The 23,182-nt window shown below is 31.1% G+C and overlaps 1 protein-coding gene across 3 annotated transcripts; it reads left to right on the plus strand.

Annotated features, from left to right (window-relative positions):
* Position 1: 1 nt before the first annotated feature.
* LOC134728138 (B-cell receptor-associated protein 31-like) lies at positions 2–16,672 on the plus strand. Of its 3 annotated transcripts, none has more exons than XM_063592586.1 (9): positions 2–151; positions 3,125–3,227; positions 6,412–6,512; positions 6,917–7,064; positions 7,721–7,859; positions 8,975–9,062; positions 13,779–13,879; positions 14,590–14,827; positions 15,247–16,672. In XM_063592586.1, the coding sequence occupies exons 2-8, from the start codon at positions 3,133–3,135 to the stop codon at positions 14,623–14,625; spliced, it is 708 nt and encodes a 235-aa protein (XP_063448656.1). In that variant the 5' UTR covers positions 2–151; positions 3,125–3,132; the 3' UTR covers positions 14,626–14,827; positions 15,247–16,672. The 3 variants fall into 3 exon arrangements, with proteins under 3 accessions (XP_063448656.1, XP_063448666.1, XP_063448677.1); XM_063592596.1 differs by lacking the exon at positions 3,125–3,227 and adding an exon at positions 2,262–2,358 and having other exon boundaries at positions 20–151; XM_063592607.1 differs by lacking the exon at positions 3,125–3,227 and adding an exon at positions 4,655–4,757 and having other exon boundaries at positions 26–151.
* The last annotated feature ends 6,510 nt before the right edge of the window (positions 16,673–23,182 follow it).

Here is a 23,182-nt window from a genome sequence, read left to right on the forward strand (position 1 = left end):
CGTTTTTATCAACTGATATTTACAATAGCTTACAAGACATTTATCGACTACGAAGGTCATTTTCGAGAATATTGGGCCTAGAATATTGAGTCGAATATTGCAACTTTGAAGACAACTTTTCTCATCTTCATAACTTAGATATACAGTAAAGGTGTGTGTTTTACTGTTTAGAGGAATCGTAAAATATACCTACAGACACAAAAAGTACAAATGGAAACTGAAAATTATACAGGGTGATACACAAAGTCAATAAGCCAAAATGAAACTAGGAAGGCAAAACCTCACTAAATTATAGTGATTATTTCAGAAAATTATGTCGGACTTTTAACAATCTATATGACATTCACTCATTAATCTATCTGTCTCCAATCTGAATATTGTTGGGTTTTCCAAAATTTCATTCGTTACCATTCACGTTCATCCCTTTCTAATCCGGGTCTGTTCGTGCCCATTCACGTTTGCTCCCGATCTCAAAATAAAGTGAGACATTGTTTTTGTTTTGTGTTGAATAAATCTTAATCATGTTTTGGATAGTGTATGGTTAAAAACAAATCATTGTTTCTAAACAAAGTGAGATTCTAACATCATTATTTTTTCTGTGTTGAATGATTTTGTTAGTGTTTTGCTATATATTTTGTTTCATTGTTTCAGATTAAACATGTTAAACAAGAAGACAAGCTGTTATTTCATTTAAAATCCTCATTGTTTTACTGTCTTTACTCATACCAAGCTTAATAAATGCAGTATTTTCATCAAAGCAATTTAAAAAAAAAACAATCATCATAGTCATGATTTTCTAATTATTCATCTGGAATTTGATTTAAAACCTTGGGTGCGAGGTGCGAAAGTGTAATGAGTGCGAATGGACCTGATACCGCCCCTTTCAGTTTCATGTTCTCACCCCTTCTTGTTTGCCCCCTTTCATCATCACATCCCTTGCTTTAAGAATTTTATTTATATCACTTAAAAAAATTATAAAAAAATATTAATATTTAGATCTTTAAAAAAAATGTATTATAATTTAACCCGTTTTGATTTAAAAAAAGGTGCAAACAGATGCAGAGGGGGGGACGTGTGGGGTGCAACTTTTTTTTTGTGGAGCAAATGGATCCAATATCCTCCAGTTAGGGTAATCTGGTAATGAACAGTTGAAAATTTTAAATATAAAAAAGAAGATGTGCCATCATGTGGTAAGATTTCTAATGAGACAACTCTCCACACATTGCCCAAGGGACCAAATTAATGACACAGAAATTAACTAACTACAGGTCACACTACAGCCTTTAACAATGATCAAAGTCCATACCTCATAGTCAGCTATAAGAGGCCTCAAATGACAAATGTAAAACAATTAAAACTAGAAAACTAACAGCCTCATTTATGTAAAAGTATGTCCATTTAAAATGTCAAATAGTCTTAACTAGTTGTAGAGTAGTATACACATTCTTGAATAACATCCAAAAATGTGTCACAGACAGTGAATCTAGGATACATTTTAACTGGATGTATGGCACATTATATGAAATTAATTTTTTAAACAGTCAGATATTGTTTGAAATTAAACCATCGTTGAACCTCGGTCCTTGTGTTATTCAAATGGAGCAGGTGGTAGGCAGAAATCTCTATAAACAATATTTTGTAGAACATAAATTTATATATACATGTATGACTAGTTAACAAGTTAACATCAATGAGACAGAAATCTAACATCTTTACTACCCTATGATTTAAGCACATTTAGTTTAAAATTATCATGATTAAAGCTTATTTGTTTTAAAATTTTGGGAAAAAATAAAATCCAACATAGATTTCGGGTGCGGGAATTTCTCGCTACATTGAAGACCTGTTGGTGACCTTCTGCTGTTGTGTTTTTTTATTTGGTCGGGTTGTTGTCTCTTTGACACATTCCCCATTTCCATTCTCAATTTTATTCTACATAAAAAAAAAATAGATGTTTTGACTATGCTTAATAGTCATGATAGTAGTATTATTTGTTTAAAAAAATAGATTTTTACAGGGTTTTTTATAAGTTTTTAACTATGTATGCATACATGACACCACAATTACAGTTAACAAACATATAAGAAAGGGAAACAGCTCCTGCTAAACACCTACATGTATGTACAATAAACAACATAAATACATGTAATAACTAATTAAAAATAATGACATTTTTAGTTCATGTTTCAGCTAATAAAAATCAGTTCCACATACATGACATATATGTTTATATACAATTGTAAAAAAAAGTTTTATTACAGCCATGGTTGGAATACTATGGTCAGGTATAGCTGGGTATCTATATGTTGAAATAGCAATAGCTGCTATACTTATGTTACCATTTGTATCAGCACAAAGGTAAGAGTGTCAGATGTGTATTCCACAGCTTTCACATGCAAAAGTTCAATTTGCATGCAAAATGCTATTCTTAAGAAATTCCACTTTTGAATGGTATTTGCTTAACTTTTCTATGTAATACAGTCATGACAGTCATACATAAAACCATTTTGTCATTTTTTCATGATATGAATATGTCAAATTTATAATAATCTCAATTGTAAAGTAAAACTATTATACATAGTAATTTGTCAATCTAGGCTGTCAAATACCAATATAAAAAAGGCAACCTGTTTTAAAGAAACATTGATTGATTTTCGAGGTGTTTTTTTTCATGTTTAGAAACTTTTTAAGATGAAAACAATAAACATGTCATGAAAATTTGCCATCATTATAATCATTTAGATTTAATAGAGTGCATTTATTTATAATCTATGAGTTAGAAGTTAATGTTGTACTACAATTTGTTTCAACATAGAATAGCTAAAATGAAAATAATTTGAACATAACACTTATTTTCTAGTATCAATTACAGTAATTAATGCAAACATGCCAAATGTGCAGCAATTATGTGAACATAAAACATAGTAACCATATTTATTAAAATAATGTGCAGCTATTATACAATTTGGCTTAAATTTTATATCTGAAACTTAGGTACTAGTTATGTCATGCACATTTTTTAAGTAGCACTATATGAAAAAATTTGGTACAAATAATTTCTAACAATGAATGAAATGGATTATTATTGTCCTGCATTATGACCTTTAGTTTTCTTCCTGTACAGATTTAACAATGACTGGTATTATATGGACATCCATTTCGGGGTTTATGTATCTTGAAATATTTGTATCAGTAATTTTATTGATACCCTATATTTCTCCATCTAGGTAAGCACTGATCTTTACAGCATCCATTAGTGGCAGCTACTGTACACATTGACTTCTACAAAACCCATGTAGCCTTTTAATCCGGTAAAAATTAATCTGTTGCTGTGTTGAAGAAACCATTGATGGCCTTCAGCTGTTTTTTTTTTTTACTTTTTTTTTTTTTATTAAAAATCAATTTAAAATTATTATGAAAAGTACTGTAGAAACTCATTCAAAACCACATTAGTTTTATAGGAGTCAATGATTATTTAAGCAAAATTAGATAACTAACATTGCATCATGTTCATTAATTATCATTTACACAGACATTAATCTGATTAAAGGTGTATATATCTATATAAAACAACTGTCATCATATATTGGTTCATGTATCCACAATTCTCATTTGCTTAAGAAAGTGCAAATCAAATAGTGTCAAATGTATAAAACAGGATACTGATTGTACACCTTTGATCTTATTCATTTTGGAATTTCAAGGCCATAATGAAAGGACTTCCAGATTTTCCCCTAAAATCCTCCCAACTTTTTTTATTCCTTTTTATCAATTTTATTTTCGACAGAAAACCATTTCATTTCCATATTAAACTATCATGGCTTGAAAACAGTAAAATGAAATGGCATTTCCTTTAATTTAAAAGATATGGAGGAAAATCTGGACATAAAATTTTCATTGTGGTCTGAGTGATTTTATATATTTACAAATCTATTTAGAAAGTTATTCCCTCAGCATTTTGGAACATGCATGCTAAAAGCATTATATTTTATATGGTATCATGGGCAATAATATTCCATTGCAGTAATAGAAAGTATAGAAAGTTAGTGTAATACAAGTTTATGTCAAATTTAACAGACATTTACGTATGAAGAAGTGTGAAGAAATTGTTTCAAGCAGCTTTTTTGAAAATTTTGTAATAACCACAATAGATAATGTGCTCAAATCATGTTCAAAAGACACTTTCAGCATTACAAAATTCATTCATTCAACATGTTCAAGATAAGATTTTATTTTGGATATCATCATAATTTAAAAAAAAATAATTATAAGTCATGTTTGTATATATATGTATTTCTTTATAAAAAAAACTTTTTGGATAATGTTTTTGGAGCTATCTGTAACACTAAAGGACTATTTTGTCAAATGATTAAAGCATGGCTCAACATCTTGCTTATTGTTATGAAAGATAAGAAATATAGGAATGCAACTGAAATGACTGAATATCAAATTCTCTTGGCAAATGGGAAATACATACAAGTTTTCTTGTTATTTTGTTGCATTAAATTCCATTTATTTGGATAAAGATATAACCTGATTTTCTATACTCAATATTACACTTTAAATAATATCCCAATATTTAGAATATTTAGTACTTTGATCACATGCTGGTGTAGAATATCTAGTACCCTGATCACATGATGGTCTATTTCAGGCATACCACATCCTAAAATGCTTTGGACTTTCATAGCTTTATTCCTGTATCTGGAGATCTTCCTCTCAGCTATCCTATTAATCCCTTTTATCCCACCATCCAGGTAGGTTGGGATATATATTCATGATCAAATCATATTTGCCATGTACATATACAATGTGAACTAAGTTGTCAACAAATTTCTCAATTTTGCCTAATTTCAATTAGTGCTTTATTTATATTTAATAAGAACTTTATAGCATATTCATAATGTATGGGGACTGTTTGAATTAAGAGAATGTTGCAACAAACAATTATTAAGACAGGAAATAACCCTCTAGGGTCGTCGGGGGCATCCACAATTATTCACTCTGTGGTTAAAGTTTGTGAAATTTTAATAACTTTCTTGAACTCTCCTTTAATTGTACCAATCTTGGCCAGAAGCTTGCATTGTTTATGATCAGAAGATAGTATCCAGAAGTAAATTTTGTAAAAATAAAATTCCATTTTCCCCGTATTTTACTTACAAATGACTTAAAAAAAAAGTTTTTCTTTCAGTTAACATTACATACAGTCTGCAGTTAAAGTTTTTAAGATTCTTAAACTAGCCTGGATTTTTACCACACTTGGACAGAAGCTTCTGACAATCAAAAGATAGTATAAAGAGGAATAATTTTATTGATTTTTTTCATAATTTTTGATGAGTGTGTGATTGACAGCAAAAGTAGGCGAGACACTGCGTTCCACGGAACCCTACAAATTTTTTGCAATTTTTAGCAATAATTGGTTTATATACAGAAATAATGTAAAAAATCTCTCACTTATTTTACAATCTATTTATAAAAAAAGCTAAATTTTCAGCATTTTACACTTTTTTTTTTGGCTTGATACCATAATTATTAGAATGTATTGAATTCATTTGAGAAATTTGTTGATAACAGATGGTACTGGAAATATATATAGTTTCAAAGCAAGTTTTTCTTCTACATCCAATATCTTGAGCATACACATGCATCATATTCCATCTTTTGTCTTTTTTTTCAGGTAATTTGTGTCAACATTTCATTTTGAAATACAAAACAATTAAGTTTTCAATTCAACAATGTGAAATTATAGTTTTGAACGATTTATCAAAAATTATGTTTTACTTTAATATTTGAAAAAAAATTAAAATTCTATTACAGAAAACAGGCACAATGTTCTCTTGGCCTCTGATATAAATTTTGCAATCTTTCAGTAGGGAATTAAAATGAAAAATTTAAAAACAGCTCTTGAAAACTATATGGTTTACACTTAGAACAACAGTATAACTTGGTAGACCTTCAGACTTTAGATTGCTTCACCATTGATCATGTAATTGAGGTTGGCTAAGCATGTTTTATACCTTTAGGAAATTTACTATATATCATATATCATTTATTCAAAATATACGTATTTAATATAATTATATTAAGGAAGAAAAGGCTATTCAAAAGCACACATAAAAAATCACAGTAAAGAATTTAAGCTGCAATGCCTGTAATTGAAAAATAAGCTTCAATGTCTGTACATGCTGTGATTGAAAAAGAACATTGCTATATATTCAATAGAAGCATTTCTGTATTTGAATAAAATATTTGTTACTACTGAATCAATTAAATTCAACTATCTTGTAGTATCATATGAATCATAATACACTTACTGTTTTTTTCAAAGTTTGTTTGAAAACATACAATTTATTTAAATTTAAAAAGGTATTTTTTTAAACTTTGTGCGCTAATATTTGCTTTGTTTTGTAGATGGCAGAAGATATTTCGTTCAAACATCATAAAAAAGATAGAGTCTTATTCCAATATCTACTTCAATGTATTAATAGCAATACTGTCATTAGTATTTCTAGGTAGGTAATCTATTCTACAAAGGATCAATATGCAGTGCATCCATTTTATATAATGGATTCGCAAAAATAAGAATTATATAAGAAGTACTTTTTCTTTTGAGAATTTAACATTGTTGCCCCAACAGTTTTCTTAATTTTCCCCCCTCATCAATCATATTATTGGTACAAATGGTAGTCAATGTTCTGTTTGATATTGTCACCACTCACCAAGAATATATTTTTGAAAGCAAAGATTAGTAATTATTTGAAATAATCTTGTCAATAATAACAAAAACAAACTTTGTCCATTTAAGAATTTTTAACGTAAAACATGTTGACATTAAAATACATTGTAATTGAAATCAACAACAGAAAACTTACATGGTTGAAGTCATTTATGATGAATTTCCAATGTTTTTTTTCAGAGTCCATCAGAGAAATGAGAAAATATAATGATGCTTTAGAAGAGGTGGATTTAAAGAACAATAGAGAATCAGAACTAGCAGCTAGTGTTAAACTGTTTCGTGCTCAAAGAAACTTCTACATCTCTGGATTTGCTCTTTTCATGTGGTTGTATGTATAATTCAGCTGTTTAACTTTATATTGTGTCTAGAATTTGTCACTATAATATATAATGAGTGGGTACTTTCATTATCTGTACACTAAAATGATTGATATGTCACACCATTGGTTAAATACTAATGAAAGTTCTTTACCAGTCACAATAGTTTGTTTGCTTTTTAAAATATTATCAAATATAACTGGACATTCAAAAATGTATACTGGGTATATATATGAATCGAAGCTCATCACCTTTTGTCATAGATTTCATTTACTTGGCATCTGATTGAAATAACAATAACGAGCATTGAATAACCTTGAAACTTTGAAAAATTCCCAAATATAATAAACTAAGGTGCATTGCAGAATAAACAAAAAGGAGGAATTCTGAGAGAAAAACTGGCTCCATATCATCAGGAATTTCCAATACCTAAAATGTTAAACAAATTTTGAATTGATTGATAGTTTTTTTATAGTTGCCCCTTACTAGGATATTTGGAATATATGTGTGTCAATTTTGCTGATACTCCTTACTTTCTAAACATGCCAATTCATAATTATCCAAGAAAACATGAAGATAAGAACAGTACCCATAAATTTTTGAATTTGAATGTTATAGAAATCATCTAACATATGGTAGTAATAAATTTGTGAATTTTATTTTTCAGTATATTGAAACGTCTTATAACACAGACAGCAAAACAAGCTCTTTTAGAGGCTGAATGTGAAGCCAGTCAGAAACAAGCTAAACAGGCCAGTGCTGCTGCACAGAGATTACTTGATCAGGCTGATAATACTTCTAATAAGGTAAGTCAAAAATAACTGATAAATAACGTCACTATAAATGTTCTGGAGTTCTACCCCTGTTCAAATGGAAAAATTGAGGAGAACAAAATGTTTCCATTCTTTTACTTAATTTTGCCTCGACCAAATGTAATGAAACTCATGGACAATGTTTATTATCACAATATACGATCAAGTTTGAAATTAGGTGGCGTCAGTTTTACAGTTCTTGAGATATGCTCCTTTATTATCATAAAAATTGCTGAATTTAACACAATGGTTATTACCAAAAAACACAGATCAAGTTTGAATTTTGGTGGTTTCATTATAAATGTTCTTGAGTTATGGCCCTTTATAAACATAAAAATTGCTGATTTTTTTGTTTCTGTTCTCTAACTTTAAAAAGTTAACCTCAACCAAATGTTATAAAACTTATACATAATGCTTATTACCACAAAATACAGTTCCAGTTTGAATTTTAGTGGTTTCACTTGAACTGTTCTAAAGTCATGCCTGTTTACAGATGAAAAAAGTTCTGAATTTTTGGTTTCAATTCTCTAACATAAGTTATTCTCAACCAAATGTTATGAAACTTATACACAATACTTATTACCACAAAACTTAGATCAAGTGCAACATAGGGTAGTTTCACTTTTACCACTTTTCAGTTATGCCTTTTTATAACCTTATATGATATGCAAACGGGGGCATCATCTGTGTACAAAGGACACATTCCCCATATGTTTTATGCTTGGAAAACTAAGCTGCAGCTAAAAAATGGCTACCATTAAAGTTATTTAAATGAATATGGTACACTATAATAAAACTTTTTTCATCCCTTAACTCAAGATTTAGAAGAAAATTGCCAATGCATGAAATTCACATGGCATATATATCACTTTGTTACCATATTTGGTAAATATAGACAACTGTAAATATGTTAGCTACAGTAATTTAATCATTGGATTAGGCTGGTAACATTTCTGGTTTGGTGAAAATTTATGGTTGCTGTTCAATAAAAGGCATAACTCTTGCTATATGTTGACCTCTAGATTTCAGGTTTAATTATGATTATTTTATTGCATACACACATGTAATTTGTTTAAATTTATTAAAGTTGTTACTTTTATCTTCAATAGAAGAAAGAGGATGGTGATGTAACAGAAGAAAAGAGTGTAGCTCAGCAATTAGACAAAACAAAAGAAGATCTTGTGAAGACTAAAATGGGTAAGATTATCTCTCCAAATATAAAAATAAGACTGATCATGATCAGATCTTCAGAAGACTTAAATGAGTAAATGTTTTTAAATAAGATAAATGATGATGGATCTTGTGAAAATAAAAATGTGTATAAATTTAATTGTTGACACAAGGTTACTTTCTAATTGTAAGGCTGCAGATCTCCAAAGTCGCAATAGAATTAAGATATTAAACTAGAAAAGGTTGCATAAATTGAAAAAAAAATAATTTCAGCATTTACCTTTTCGTGCTTTTTAGCTGATTAATTTTATAAACTTCAAAATACAACTTAGATGGGTGCATTGCAGTGATGCCCTTTTTTTTTTAAATCTAATATTTCATTTGCGCCAAAATGTAAAAAAAATATTTGCACCATTTTACAAGTAATAGTCCAGCGGATATCAGAATAATTGATCACTTCATGGTAAAAGCATGAAACTTGGCATAATGAAAGATTAAGGGGTATAGACAAAATTTAGATATGGAGCCACGAAAAAAAATCCAATATGGCCGCCAAATTCAAGATGGCCGACATAAGTATAACATAATTCACTTGATGAAGTCTTCCAATTTTAATGAGTTCAGAAGATGTCACAAACTTAAGGAAATACAATTAAGATATGTCAATTATTATTTTTTAAACCTTATAATACAGAAATTATCAAAATGGCGTCTAAATTCAAAATGGCGCGTCAAAATGTCTAAGTTTGACAGTATTCGTATGTATACACCATCATTGTGTGTTATAAATTTACCAAACTCGTGAAACTGGATAATTTGATATCGACAAAGGCCTACAATGTATCATAAATACTTGGGTGCATAGATAATATTTTCAAAATGGCGGTAATATTCAAAATGGCGCCGTTTAACATATGAAAATTTTATGTTTGTTTTTAAATATGGTATAAAAATAATTAAAAAATAATGGATCAATTATTTCAATACAAGAACGAATAAACAAGCATATTATTATTTAATGTAACAGGTGACATTAACTATGAAATAAAAATGGCCGATATAACTCAACATGGCGTTTTTGATGAGTTCTTATTTTCCACAGCTACAGGTAATGACCTAAGAAAATTTCAAAATTTTCCTGAAATGTAAAAATATCCAACATATGCAGTTTTGAATCAGTGCAAAGAGTATTTCTTTTTTAAGAAATGAAATAAGAAATAAAAAAAACCTCACAAGTTACTATTCAACATAACAACATATCAAAATTATAATTAAAATATGATACAAATGCAGGAAAATCAAAAGAAAGCACTGTCTTAATCAGTTTCTCTTTCACAGTCCGGTGAGCAGTTTCATAATGCTGTGCATTTAAATGCTGCTTTCAAGAATTTACATGCATGTCATTGAAGCTTCAGCAAGCACAGATCAGAATGATACCATAGAGTTTTTGCCAACCAAATAAATCTGGTGAGGTCATACTTGGATTTGCAACTAAACAATTGCCCAAAATAACACTACCTTGGTAAGCTGCACGTTTCGTATGTTTGATGAAGAAGTGCAGTGTTGGAGGAATATTGTCAATTGTTCTTGTTTTCTGCGTGAATAACTGTTTTCTTTACTCATTCACCACATTAGCTGTACTAGATCGGTCATACAAAAGCACAATATATCGTTCTATTACTTTTAACACTTTTAAAATTTCCACTTCATTTGAATTCTCGATAACCTGCAGAAATGCCTCTGACAACTCCTCATATACGAACCATATGTCCCAAGCTGATTTCTTACCTTTCCCAAAAAAAGCTGAGACTGTGTTACAACTGGCAAATGAATGGAACAGTGGAAATACTTTCAATTTCAATGGTCCTAGAGCAAGGCACAATCCATGGATTGAAATATATCGGGAGTTCTTTCCAGTGTCAAATCCTATCCACAGCTGTTCAGCCATTTGACTTCCCCTTTTAATACAGCTGGAACTAAGGACATGTCAATTGAAAGTTCTCCTTCAACTAATGGGATATCTGGTTCGCTGAATCTTAGTACAGCTGGTGGAAGATTTGAATAACTCTTTGGTAAAAGAGGCACTCTCTTTGATTGGCATTTGCAAATAGGTTCAGATTGGTCAAATGTTTACACAACGCTTTGACCAACCTCTGAAATATGCTTGAATAAAGATATACCTGTACCATGGAATGAATCTTTTAACGAGATACTGCTTGGATTGTGACCAATGTTGTCTACAGCAGATGAGGTAAACGCATTTCGTTGTAGATTGGTAAGTAAACAATACCTTCTTGGACATAACGACGACAAGCATCGTTGGCCATGGAAGTAGAAATTTCTAACACTTGGTTGTAGATTACAGACAGTCTAAGTTTGAAGAAAGTATCTACTAGATCACGTTTTCTAGTCTTACAGTCATGACAATAAATCATGATTCCCAAATAAGCACAAACTGGAGGTAGTTCATTATCTTTCATGTGACGGTTGGATAGTTTCTTTGTACAACTTTACATTAGAGGCTGTGTTATTGTTAATGTCGACTCAGAATATGAACGATCCTAAATGTTAGGTCGAAATTGAATCAGACGGACCAAAGAAAGCAATGACTGGGGTACAGAAACTTCCTGACATCCATTTTGGAAGGTTCCTTTAAATTCTAAATTTGATGCGAAATATCTTTTCGAACAAACCTAGCTGCTTTTGATATGTTGACAAACTCATTATCAAAGCCTTCTAATCAGATTCTCTTCAATGCAGGACCAATGTCATCTTTGAAAGCAAGAATGTTTTCAAGGCCTTGTTTGTAAGCATCTAAGATATGGAAATTAGATACAATTCTGTGTTTTAGTCGTGTACTATTAACTCGAGATGAAACATCTGCACCTAGACATGTTATTTTTTCCGTATAAAGTTTACATAGATCTGACAACTTGTAAACACGTATGGTCTCATTGCACGATCTTGTTTCATTTATATAAGAGACTATTTCTGAAAATGCAATACCATGGATTTGACTTTCCTTCTTATATTCGACATTATCATTTTTCGTTTCAATTCGAGATGCACGATTATATAAGCAAACTAAACATTCCGAGTGGTACTTTGCTTCCTGTGCAATTAGATCAACAGTTCTGAAATTTGCAAGAAACGATGTGTCATTTAATTTTACTGCACATTCTCTCACACGTGTATCTTATCCAAATGTTGAGGACTCATCAAGAGCTTCTTGGCTATTTTCATTATGGAAATAGCACACAGACGGGTTACTGGTGGACTGAAAGGAAAAGCTATGTATAGTTTTCTTTTAGATGTGGTTGCTTTATTATATATCCTCTCATGTGAGGTTCGTTTTTCTGCTCTATTCAACTTTGTTCTGTTCAGTTTTAAGTTGCAAGATTTGTGCCAACATGCCTTTTGGTCAATGAAAGACTGTGCTATTCCAGATCCCTCATCTAAATTTTCAATGCACACATTAAGTATTTCAGGCATCAATTGTAATTTATGAAACTTCTTAATATTGTCAGCTAAAGATTGATAACCAGCCCCAACATTTAGACGTTTAGAATCAAATGGGCATATAAGTTTTTCCTCTATACTGTCTTGGCATAGGATACAATTTGCCCAATCAATATTATTTGATTTAGTCGGTTTGTCATATTCTACACTTGATACCCTGAATGTCTTTTCAGTAGCCATGTTGCAAAAACTATGATCATAAATTGATTTATATATTCCTTGTGGATAATTTCTGTATGCCAGATGCGACGTTTCGTCTACAAATGACATATCAGTGACGCTAATAGCTTTCTAGATATACCCGACATAGATTCTGATAATAGGCCATTAAGGAATTATTTTTGATTGTTCAATATTAGAAAAGATTAATTAGCATCATAACTAGCAATATGCAAAGTTTTATGTTTTTATTTTCAAATGATCAATTGTACCATTTTTTTTTTACTCTGCCTCATGACTGTTGGCGGCCATTTTGAATTTGTCGGCCATCATGGAATTATTTTTGATTGTTCCATATTCATTAAAGAGTAAGAAGCACCGTAACTAGCAATATGCAAAGTGTTATGCTTTTATTTTCAAATGATAAATTATACCATATTTTGGGACTCTACTTCATGACTGCTGGCGGCCATTTTTAAAATTGGCGGCCATTATGGATTTTTTTTTTATTGTTCCATATTCAGAAAAGATCAATAATCATCAGAACTAGCAACATGCAAAGTTGTGTGCTTTTATTTTCTAATGATAAATTATACTATATTTTTGGACTCTGCTTCATAACTGTTGGCGGCCATTTTGAAATTGGCGGCCATTGTGGATTTTTTTTTTTATGGCTCCATATCCAAAAATGTTTATAAGCATCATAACTAACACTGTGCAAAGTTTCATGCTTTTACCATAAAGTGATCAATTGTCCCAAAATATTGGACTTAGCTGCTGGACTATAATATATAATGGAAAAGTTGAATATTCATTGCTCTTAGTCTATACATTTTGTTTCTACAGTATTCCTCCTGCATAATTGAGTGAGTTCATACTCATTTTAAATACAATACTGAGAGTCACCAAGGTTTATGATTATATAGTGTTGACATATTGAGGTGTCAAGATGGACAGTGTCAATTTAGAGACAAACAGAAAATAAGCCTGTAATTTTTTATGACCACACATATAGTTTATATTTTTTATAAACCTCTAGTGTCATTTACTTGTTTTAATTTTCAGATTTAAAGAAAGCAGTAAGTGATTTAGAAGCTGTACGCAAACAAGCAGAAGGAACTAATAGAGAATATGACAGGTTGATGAAGGAACATACTAAATTACAGGTATGTAGACAAACCAAGTGTAATCATAACATTGCACCATGCCTTGAAGGCATCGAACTCAGTGCTCTGAGCACAAAAATCATGCTCGAAACATGAAATCAAGCAATTTGATTGGTTGATTTTCGAGTCTGAGTACAAAAATCATGCTCAAAAGTTTTATAACCATGACTTTTACTTTTACATGTAAATGAAGTTAGTTTTATATAAAAAGTCATAGAATTGAAATGTTAAAGCATACCATTGTAACAATTCAGATACTGTAAACCAACTTATTTTCGCGAGCGATTTATTTTCGCGAGTAGAAAAATAACGCGAATATAAATCGTCGCGAATATGTTAATCTTTGATCTTTCCTTAATAAACTTCATCAAGTAAAAATCAGATAACCGCGAAATTAAATAGCCGCGTAGTAGTCAAGAAAAGGTAAAACGCGAAATAAAGTATCCGCGAAAATAAGTTGGTTTACAGTAGTTATTTTAGTATCATGAAATTATTTGATGGTTGAGCATTTTAAAAACTAATAGAATATAAAAATTGTGATCATGAGACATCTCTGAAACAGAGACCAAATGATGTAGGCGTTATCAACTATGGGTCACTAAGTTCAAATTGACACTCAACAATTAGCAAAACTATTACAGCATAGAAAGTTAAGTAAAATCAAATAACAAGTGGACAGCTTCTTAATATTATTCTCTATCCTTTTACAGCAAACAGCAGGAGAAACCAGCAGTAAAAAAGAATAAGACATTCTAAGAGAAAGATAAGATGGGAAAAGGATACTTATATTGTAACGCTCTGTGCAAAATAAAAATATGTAATTTATTCTGTTACTTTTTGTATAATGAATGGTCAACATTGTGAATGCAATTTATTAATTTTTGTAGCTTTTATCTGTCAACAAAAACAATTGTTTAGTTATCTTGTGATCAATTTAAAAATTCTAAGTAAGGCCGTAGTTTTTTTATTTTTAGTTTTACGAACCCTCCTACCCTAATTTTTGCCAAATAGGGAAAAAAAAAAAAAAAAAATGTTGATTTATATTTTTTTTTCTCCTCCGACCCAGTGTTTTTCATGCAAAAATAAATAAATTTTAGTTCATAACTGCATGAAAGAATCTAAATTTATGCTCTTGGTGATTTAGTAAGTTGTTGCACATTGATTTTCAATTCAAACCTTGTCAAGAAAAAAAAAATAGTTGTTACACTAGTAGAAAATCTCCTGGTGAAATAAAAAAAAATAAAGTTTGATATTGACGGCTGGTATTAAAAAAAAATCAGCAGCAGGATTTTTTTTTTTTTTTCGTCCTCCTACCCATTGGTTATGTCAAAAAATTTCGTAAAACTAAAAATATAATAACTATGGCCTAAAGTATGCTCAATGTGCCAACTGTTAGTTTTTCTGTTACATTATACTGTATCAATGTTGTTATCCTTCCATGTTGATGAAATCAAGGGCATGATGTTCCATTCCTCGTAAATTATCATTTCTTTTCAATGACAACCATATAAATTTTACCTCATATCAACTTTCATCCACTTTCTGTCATAGCAATTTTGTTTTTAGTCCATTCATACTTAATTTAATATGAACCAAGGAATGCAAACATAAGCAAGTTTGGTCAAATTCTGAAAAATAAGGAATTTAAGTAAGTTTTGAAATGTTAGCAGTGTAATTTTTGTAACAGAAATAACGACTAAAAAGAATGTCAAGATTTAAAAAGAGTATTTTACCTTACTTTCTGGAGGAGGTAAGGTAGAAAAGATACATTCACCAATGAAGTTAGTTGACACTTGGCTTCTGTTGTAAATAAGATAAATAAATTGAATAATTTTAAGTAATAGAGATACGAAATGCTTTAGGCTAATTTATAATGGAAAAAGTGGTCCAATGAATGCCAAGACTATCATAAAGTACTTTACAACATTCAGGGAAAAAGGCTGCAGATATGTAAGAATTCATGTTCATTGACGTCTTTAGCTTGGTCCTTTGTGCCTTGTAAATATTTTATTTATGCATTGGTGTTAACATGTAGGTTTTAACATTGTAGTTATCAAAAGTATTTCAATGTCCCTTCAAAATTGGTTCTTTTGCTTCAGAATCTAAAGGAACAAGGATGATATTATTGCGCATTTAAAAAAAAGAATCATGTCATACTTTTTGTTAAATTTATATGTTAAAAAAGTTTCCAACTTCATTGCTGTGTTGTAAAAGCATTTGAAAGGGTTCATTTAGATAAAATCTTATTTTTTATGAATCAATGTTACTATTGTCTTGTGTATTTCATTTATTTTCATTTGCTTGGTTATTTTAAAAGATATGAATGACACTAATATCTGGGGTTATATACTATTCACGTTTTTTTTTAATTAATATACCTTTATTGTATCTACACGATTTAATAGACAAAAACTTAAATTTATTTATTTGTTTTACGCAATATTTATGTTTCAAGTAGAAATGTATACTCCAAAATAATAGAATATTAATATATTAACTAACTGAAAGAGTATAAATTGGACACAATTGTGAATCTGAAGTAAACCAATTAATCCCAATTTTTTTTCTTTGTTTCTGTAGAACTTGTTAAATAAGGCTGCTCTTATGACAGTAGTATTTGAGTGCAATAATGTAAACATTCAAGAATTATGATTGATAGGAAAGTTTTTGAATTATTTGAGAACTGAATGTTTATATTGTTATTGCAGGTATTTTTAGATTTTAATATATTTAAATATGTAATAAGATGTAGGTGTATAACAATTTGTGTGCATTAAACCATTTCTTCACAACGTTTTGAGTTCTGTTTTATATAATAACATACTTATATTTTTACAATGAACAACAAAACAAGTTTTAATGACATGTTAACAGGGGGAAATTTAAAGAGAAATCATAACTATGAAGACCTTTATAACAAGCAAATTATGTTTTTAAGCCATCTTAATATCAAATGTTTAGAATGCCAAAAATACAATATGTTGACAAAATATCACATGCACGAGGGACAGTTAAAAATGAACAAGTCTGATTACACTATATTGAATAAAATTGAGAATGAAACAAGGGAAGTTTGTTACTTAAACATTTGCACTTTTCATCATTTCATGTGATTTGTGTTTTAGATCATAATACCCCCTCCTCTACCCTTAACCCATGTAGAACTGTACTGTATAATATAAGATGACTTAAGTGTTGAAATTATCACTTACATTGCTAGACGTAAAAGGAGAAGATGATTTGCAAAAAAATGTTGGAAGAGGGGGGAGTGAATTTTGTATGTCAACTTAACAAACTTCAAGCATGCTACCTGTTTGTGACCTTCTGCTGTTGTCTTTTTTATGGTCGGGTTGTTGTCTCTTTGACACATTCCCCATTTCCATTCACAATTTTATGATATATTTGTATACTTAATTAGACCAAAATTTATCTACAATTATACCAAAAAAAAAGGTCTTGCAATTGCTGGAATTTTCTGATATTAGCCATTCTTTCATGTTGCAAATAAAGTTCTAAAGATGAAACTTGAATTTCTTTTTGTGTTGGTAAATGCTTGCTAAGAAATTCATTACAGACTAATTTCCTTCAGTCTGAAAGTTTGTCCTTTAAAATCAACAAAGTTCTTACATGTCATGCCCTTTACTTAGATTGGCCTCCATTATGAGTAATCTACTTTAAAAATGTCAAATAGGCCTGCCTGCCAAACCCAAATCGTTGACATGGCTTAAAATATAACAGAGCAGTTTTTGGCTTATAACTTTGACACTAAAGCATTTAGAGCAAGTCTAACATGTGGTAAAAATTAACATCAGGTTAAGATCTATTTGCCCAGAAATATTTAGGCAATATAGACACCCTGTGTTTGGGTTGCTGCCCCAAAATTGTCAATTTTAAAGAAATTTTGCATTTTTAACCGGATTTTTGGGACAAAGATGTTGGTTATTGATTTGGGGATGTACAGTCGGGCCGGCGGGCAGCAATCAAATTTTGTCCGTGCATTAACTCATCAACCGTTCAACCAAAGCTTTTAAAATTTTAATATGTTGTTACTGACAACCAAATGAAGGTCAAGTTCAATAATGGCGATTTTGACTTTTACCATTCAGGAGTAATGGTTCTTGAAAGATTGAAAAATGGAGTTTCCAGTCGTGTCCGTGCATTTTCCCCTGAACTGTTCTACTAAAGCTTCCCAAATTTTAATATGTTGTTACTGATGACAAAATGGAGGTCAAGTTCAATAATGACGATTTTGACTGTTACAGTTCAGGAGTTATGGTTCTTGAAAGATTGAAAAATGGTGTTTCCAGTCGTGTCCGTGCATTAACTCATGAACTGTTCAACCAAAGCTTTTAAAATTTTAACATGTTGTTACTGACAACTAAATGAAGGTCAAGTTCAATAATGGCGATTTTGACTTTTACTGTTCAGGAGTTATGGTTCTTGTAAGATTGAAAAATGGTGTTTCCAGTCGTGTCCGTGCATTAACTCGTGAACCGTTCAACCAAAGCTTTTCAAATTTTAATATGTTGATACATAATGGAGCTCAAATTTGATATTGACGATTTTCACTTTCACCATTCATCAGTAATGGTTCTTTAGATATTGCCAGGACACAAATAAATGTTAATAAATCCGGTTTGCTGTCATTGTGACAGCCTCTTTAATTGGTTATTATCTTAAATATTATAATAGATTGAGATAAACTATAAACAGCAATAATTTCAGCAAAGTAAGATCTACAAATAAGTCAACATGACAAAAATTCATTGACCTCTCAAGGAGTAATTATAGTAAATTTTTACAATTTTTTTTATAAATTTTGGAAATTGTTTACCAAAATCTCCTTGAAAACTATGACAAATTCAACTAAACTTGGCAGTAATCAGTATTTGGATAATTTCTTTAAAAAAATGAGTACAATGACCCTGCCTGCCATCCAATGGCCAATGACTGTTTTTTAAAGTGATTGCTCAGCCCCTTAAAAAAGAAATTATTTTTAACCTTCATTTCTTTTTGTGGAAAAATTAGAGAAGAACAGACTAAATGATCAGCAATACATGATAAAAAGAACAAGATTTTTGTCATGCATTCAATTTTCAACTACACTGTTGGAGTGTCCTTTGTTGAATATGCACATTAAACAAGGTGAGCCAAACTGGCTCTTTAGAGCCTCTAGATTTTAGCACTTTGTCATCTTTGTCCAGTCAGAGGCTGATTATGGGAGGGGGGTCAGGAGGCCCGCCCCCCTTTTTTTGGGGGAAAAAATTGGTTGCTTATATAGGGAATCACTGAAGCGTGACTGGAGCGGGCCCCCTCTGAGGCAGTCAGTGGCCCCCACTTATGAAAAATTCTAGATCTGCCATTGCCAGTGTAGACTATTTAAAACATTTTCTCCTCTTAGACTACTGAAGCAATTACAACCAACCTTCTGCTGAATGTTTTTAGAGAGTCTAGTATACAGTTTGTATTTTATTGACATTTTTGAAAAAAAATATGTCCACTAAATGTGAAAAAGAACTTAATGGTGAACTGCAGTTTTTTACTTTTACACACATGTATCTTAAAAACAAGCATTTATAGCAAATCTTACTGTGCTCAAAGAGTTCAGTAGGTCAAGATCTACCTGCAGACAAGTCTGACAACATAATTTGGGGTTATTGCCCCTGAATTGATAATTTTCAGGACACTTTTCTGTTTTTAGTTAGTATCTTGAATATTATTATAGATAAAGATAAACTGTACTCATCAAAGTAAGATTTTCAAATCAGTCAAAATTACTTAAACTGTTATTGACCCATTAAGGAGTTGTTAGCCTGTAAAGACATGTACAATCTACAAATAAATCTAATGGTCAAAATTGTTAACTGACCCCATGCAGTGTTTGCCCTTTAAAGGCAATTTGTACATAGAAGTCTATTGAAATATGATAAATGTTTGTTTGTATGTTGTGCTTTAACACCACAATCCCGTGTTCAAGACAGGGTTTGGATGCAGTACATAAATTTCATCTCTCCTTGCACAACTTCAAATTCAATTATTGGTCCCCTACCGATGCAGTTGAAGGAGACATTAGGTTTGCACTCCGTTTGTCTATCCGTTTGTCTGTCTGTCCATCTGTCAGTCCGGCCTGAGACTATGTGTTATAGTAGTCTCAGGTCAGGCAAATCAGTTTTTCACACTTTTTTCTTCATGCTTGAAGATATTGCCAAGATATTTGGTGTATTGTTTTATCATGACAAGTTACAGATGAAGTTCGATTTTTTTTCAAGTTTATTGATTTTGTGCATAGTTATGGCCCTTTACTTAGAAAATTCACTCAAATTATCAGTTTTTCGCACTTTTTTCCTCATGCTTGAAGACATTGTTTAAAAATCGGTATATAGTTTGATCATGTCATGTAACAGATCAAGTTCAAATTTTGTTCTGGTCTGATGATTTTGTGCAGTTACTGTCCTTGGACTTAAAAGATCAGTTTTCAACAATTTTTTCTCCATGCTAAGCCTTGAAGATATTGACTTGATATTTGCTATATAGTTTACACCATGTGAAGTTACAGATCAAGTTAGAATTTTGTTCCAATACAACAAATTTAACCGGTAGGGCTATGTTTTGCCATGCATGCAATACTCACGGAATGCTTGTTTTAAATGTCATTTGTTGCTGTGTTTCACATTTGCTTTTTGTTTATTGATTTATCTAAACTTTCCCAATTGCCACGTAATACTCTCAGAATACTAGATACTATCCACACTGGTGTGTGTCCAAACGTAGAAACAAAGGGAATAATTTGGTTGAAATTAAAAAAATATATGCAGGGGAGCGATTTAGGCACAGGCACTCGTCTCAGAAAAAATATCATATATACCGTTATATAAAGGTATATAGAAACTTTTTTAATTCTGAGACGAGTGCCTGTGGATTCAGGCTCTCAAAAGCCTCTTGTTTAAAATGGGGGCAAGTTTTCTCAGGGGGCAACACATGTCTCGACCTTTTTTACGAAGGATTTAGTAGGTTAAATCAGGGACTTTCTATATTTTAGTTTAGAAAGTTTACAATAGAAAGTTCCTGGCAAGTTAGATTATTGCTGAACGGCTCAGTCGCACATTCTGGATATATAAAATTCAGAACGGAAAATACCTACTCGAAAGCTCAAACACATCAAACGAATGGATAACAACTGTCATATTCCTGACTTTGTACAGTAATTTTCTTATTTAAAATGAGAACGTTTTAAAAAAAAAACACCGTAAGACAACAGTTGTCAGATATTGTTCAATTAGCGTACTCGAATTCATTCAGTCTTTTCCTGTGAATTTCGTCCCGATCACTAGTACCCCGTTTTCAATCAAACTTATGATCCGATTTGTATATTTCGTAGCATAGTTACAAAAATTACAGATTTCTGTTGATTCCTTCCCGATTTCCAAGCCAATCAGATAGTGATCTAACACAAACGGAAGTCATTTGGATTAAAGATCTAAAATGATGGGGCATTATCTGTATGCCCCAGCGACAAAATGTCGAGTTTCATGTTAATTGACCCCTGTTCGTACGATCAGTCACCGTCCCTCTGTCCATTTGTCCGGATATCGAAACATTAATTGTGCGGCTTTTTTCGCCTACATGTTGGAGCTATATCTATTACATTTTGAAGGGTGGTTCTAAAAATATTAAAAGGATACGTGCATGTCCACAGGATTTTTGTATTCAAAGATTCCCAAACTGCCAGGTATTTGGACTTGCGATCATTTTGGGGAATTTTCTAGATAAAGAGATCATGGTTTGTCCGGCTATCTCCTCAGTTTGTGGAAAGTTATAGCTTTATAAAATATTTTTTAGGTGTTTTTGTCGCATAATGGACGTGTAGATGTCACGGCCACAGGATTTGACATTTTTCAAATATTATAAAAATGCCACGTATTTGGACTTTTTTCATTTTTTCGCTCTAAAAGTCAGAAAAGGGGAATGTAAGACACTCACTCACAAAAAACGATGGTTAGACTTCTTTCTCTTCTTACTTGCTCTATTTTGAACGTGACAGCTAACGTGACAGCTACCTCACTGGTAGTCATGATATTTGAAATAAAAGTCGTCGTCGAACTACAACTGAGTTAAATGCCCCTATTAATATTATAACTATTGAATCAAAACCTAGAAAGCCAAACTTGGTGACAACTTAACTTTGAACGTGAAAGTTAAAACCTCAGTTTGGTCGGACATTTATTCCTGCAAGTGTAGACATTCAGATTAAAAATCAAAAATAGATCATCATGCTTTGTGTTTAACTTAATTATTTCTTAGGTTCAGCGCAGAAAAATATGTTCGCACCTTGCGCAAAAAAAAATCTGACTTTGACACCCCCTTTTTGCAGTTAAATGGTTGCTACTTTATATAGTTTTAAGCTTCAGTAACACATTAAGGATTTTAAATCAACCAACTAGTAAAATGTCTGAAAAACTAGTGTAAAATCATTCAAACGGGAAAACCAAATGTCTTATCTATATAGAATCGAGAAACACTTATGCTTATGAACCACATCAACAAACGACAACTACTGAACATCAGATCATGACCTAGGACAGGCACATTTTGCTTGCTTTCGATAGATCTGCATAACAAGCAGCATTTACTGTTGTATGAAACAAGCCAGTGCATTCGTCTATCCATCTGAAGTTTTAATAATCCGTATTTCGAGTTACAGAAAGAAACCATTTATCAAAATAAATAGCCAAGGCAAGATTTGTATACAAATCATTGGTCAAGGTGTTTGCTATTTGTTTTTTGCAGTCTTGATTTCTTCTGTAACTAATCAGTATATCAAAATATTGATATATCTTTGCAAAGTGTTTTCAATGTTACAAGACAAATCAAAATTGGTAAATACGGTTGGTATTTAAGTTTTACTTAGTCAAAGTTTTGATTTTCAAATGATGTCGAAAATACGAGGGGGAGGGGGGGGGGGGGGGGAGTAAAATAATACTATTCAGTTTTACCGATTGTCATTCGGAGGTAAGGGGGAGAGTAGGGGTAGGGAAGCGAGATTTTTACCTAATATAGTTTACATCACATTTGTCATTTATGTAATTAAAAGTTTGTATATATATATATTTCTATCAGTTTCTTTGTGCTTTGTTAATTATTGTAAAACAGTATGCAATCAATCTTCAGGTGAAATATGCTTTTGAAATACATATTTAAACAAAAACACAAAAAAATCAGAAAGCATCATATTTTATGTATGTTTTAGGCATAAACAAGAAAAAAAATCAGAATGATTTATTTTACAAAATGCTATTATCAGTG

The sequence above is a fragment of the Mytilus trossulus genome, chromosome 1 (genome assembly GCF_036588685.1).
Source record: "Mytilus trossulus isolate FHL-02 chromosome 1, PNRI_Mtr1.1.1.hap1, whole genome shotgun sequence".
Lineage (NCBI taxonomy): Eukaryota > Metazoa > Mollusca > Bivalvia > Mytilida > Mytilidae > Mytilus > Mytilus trossulus.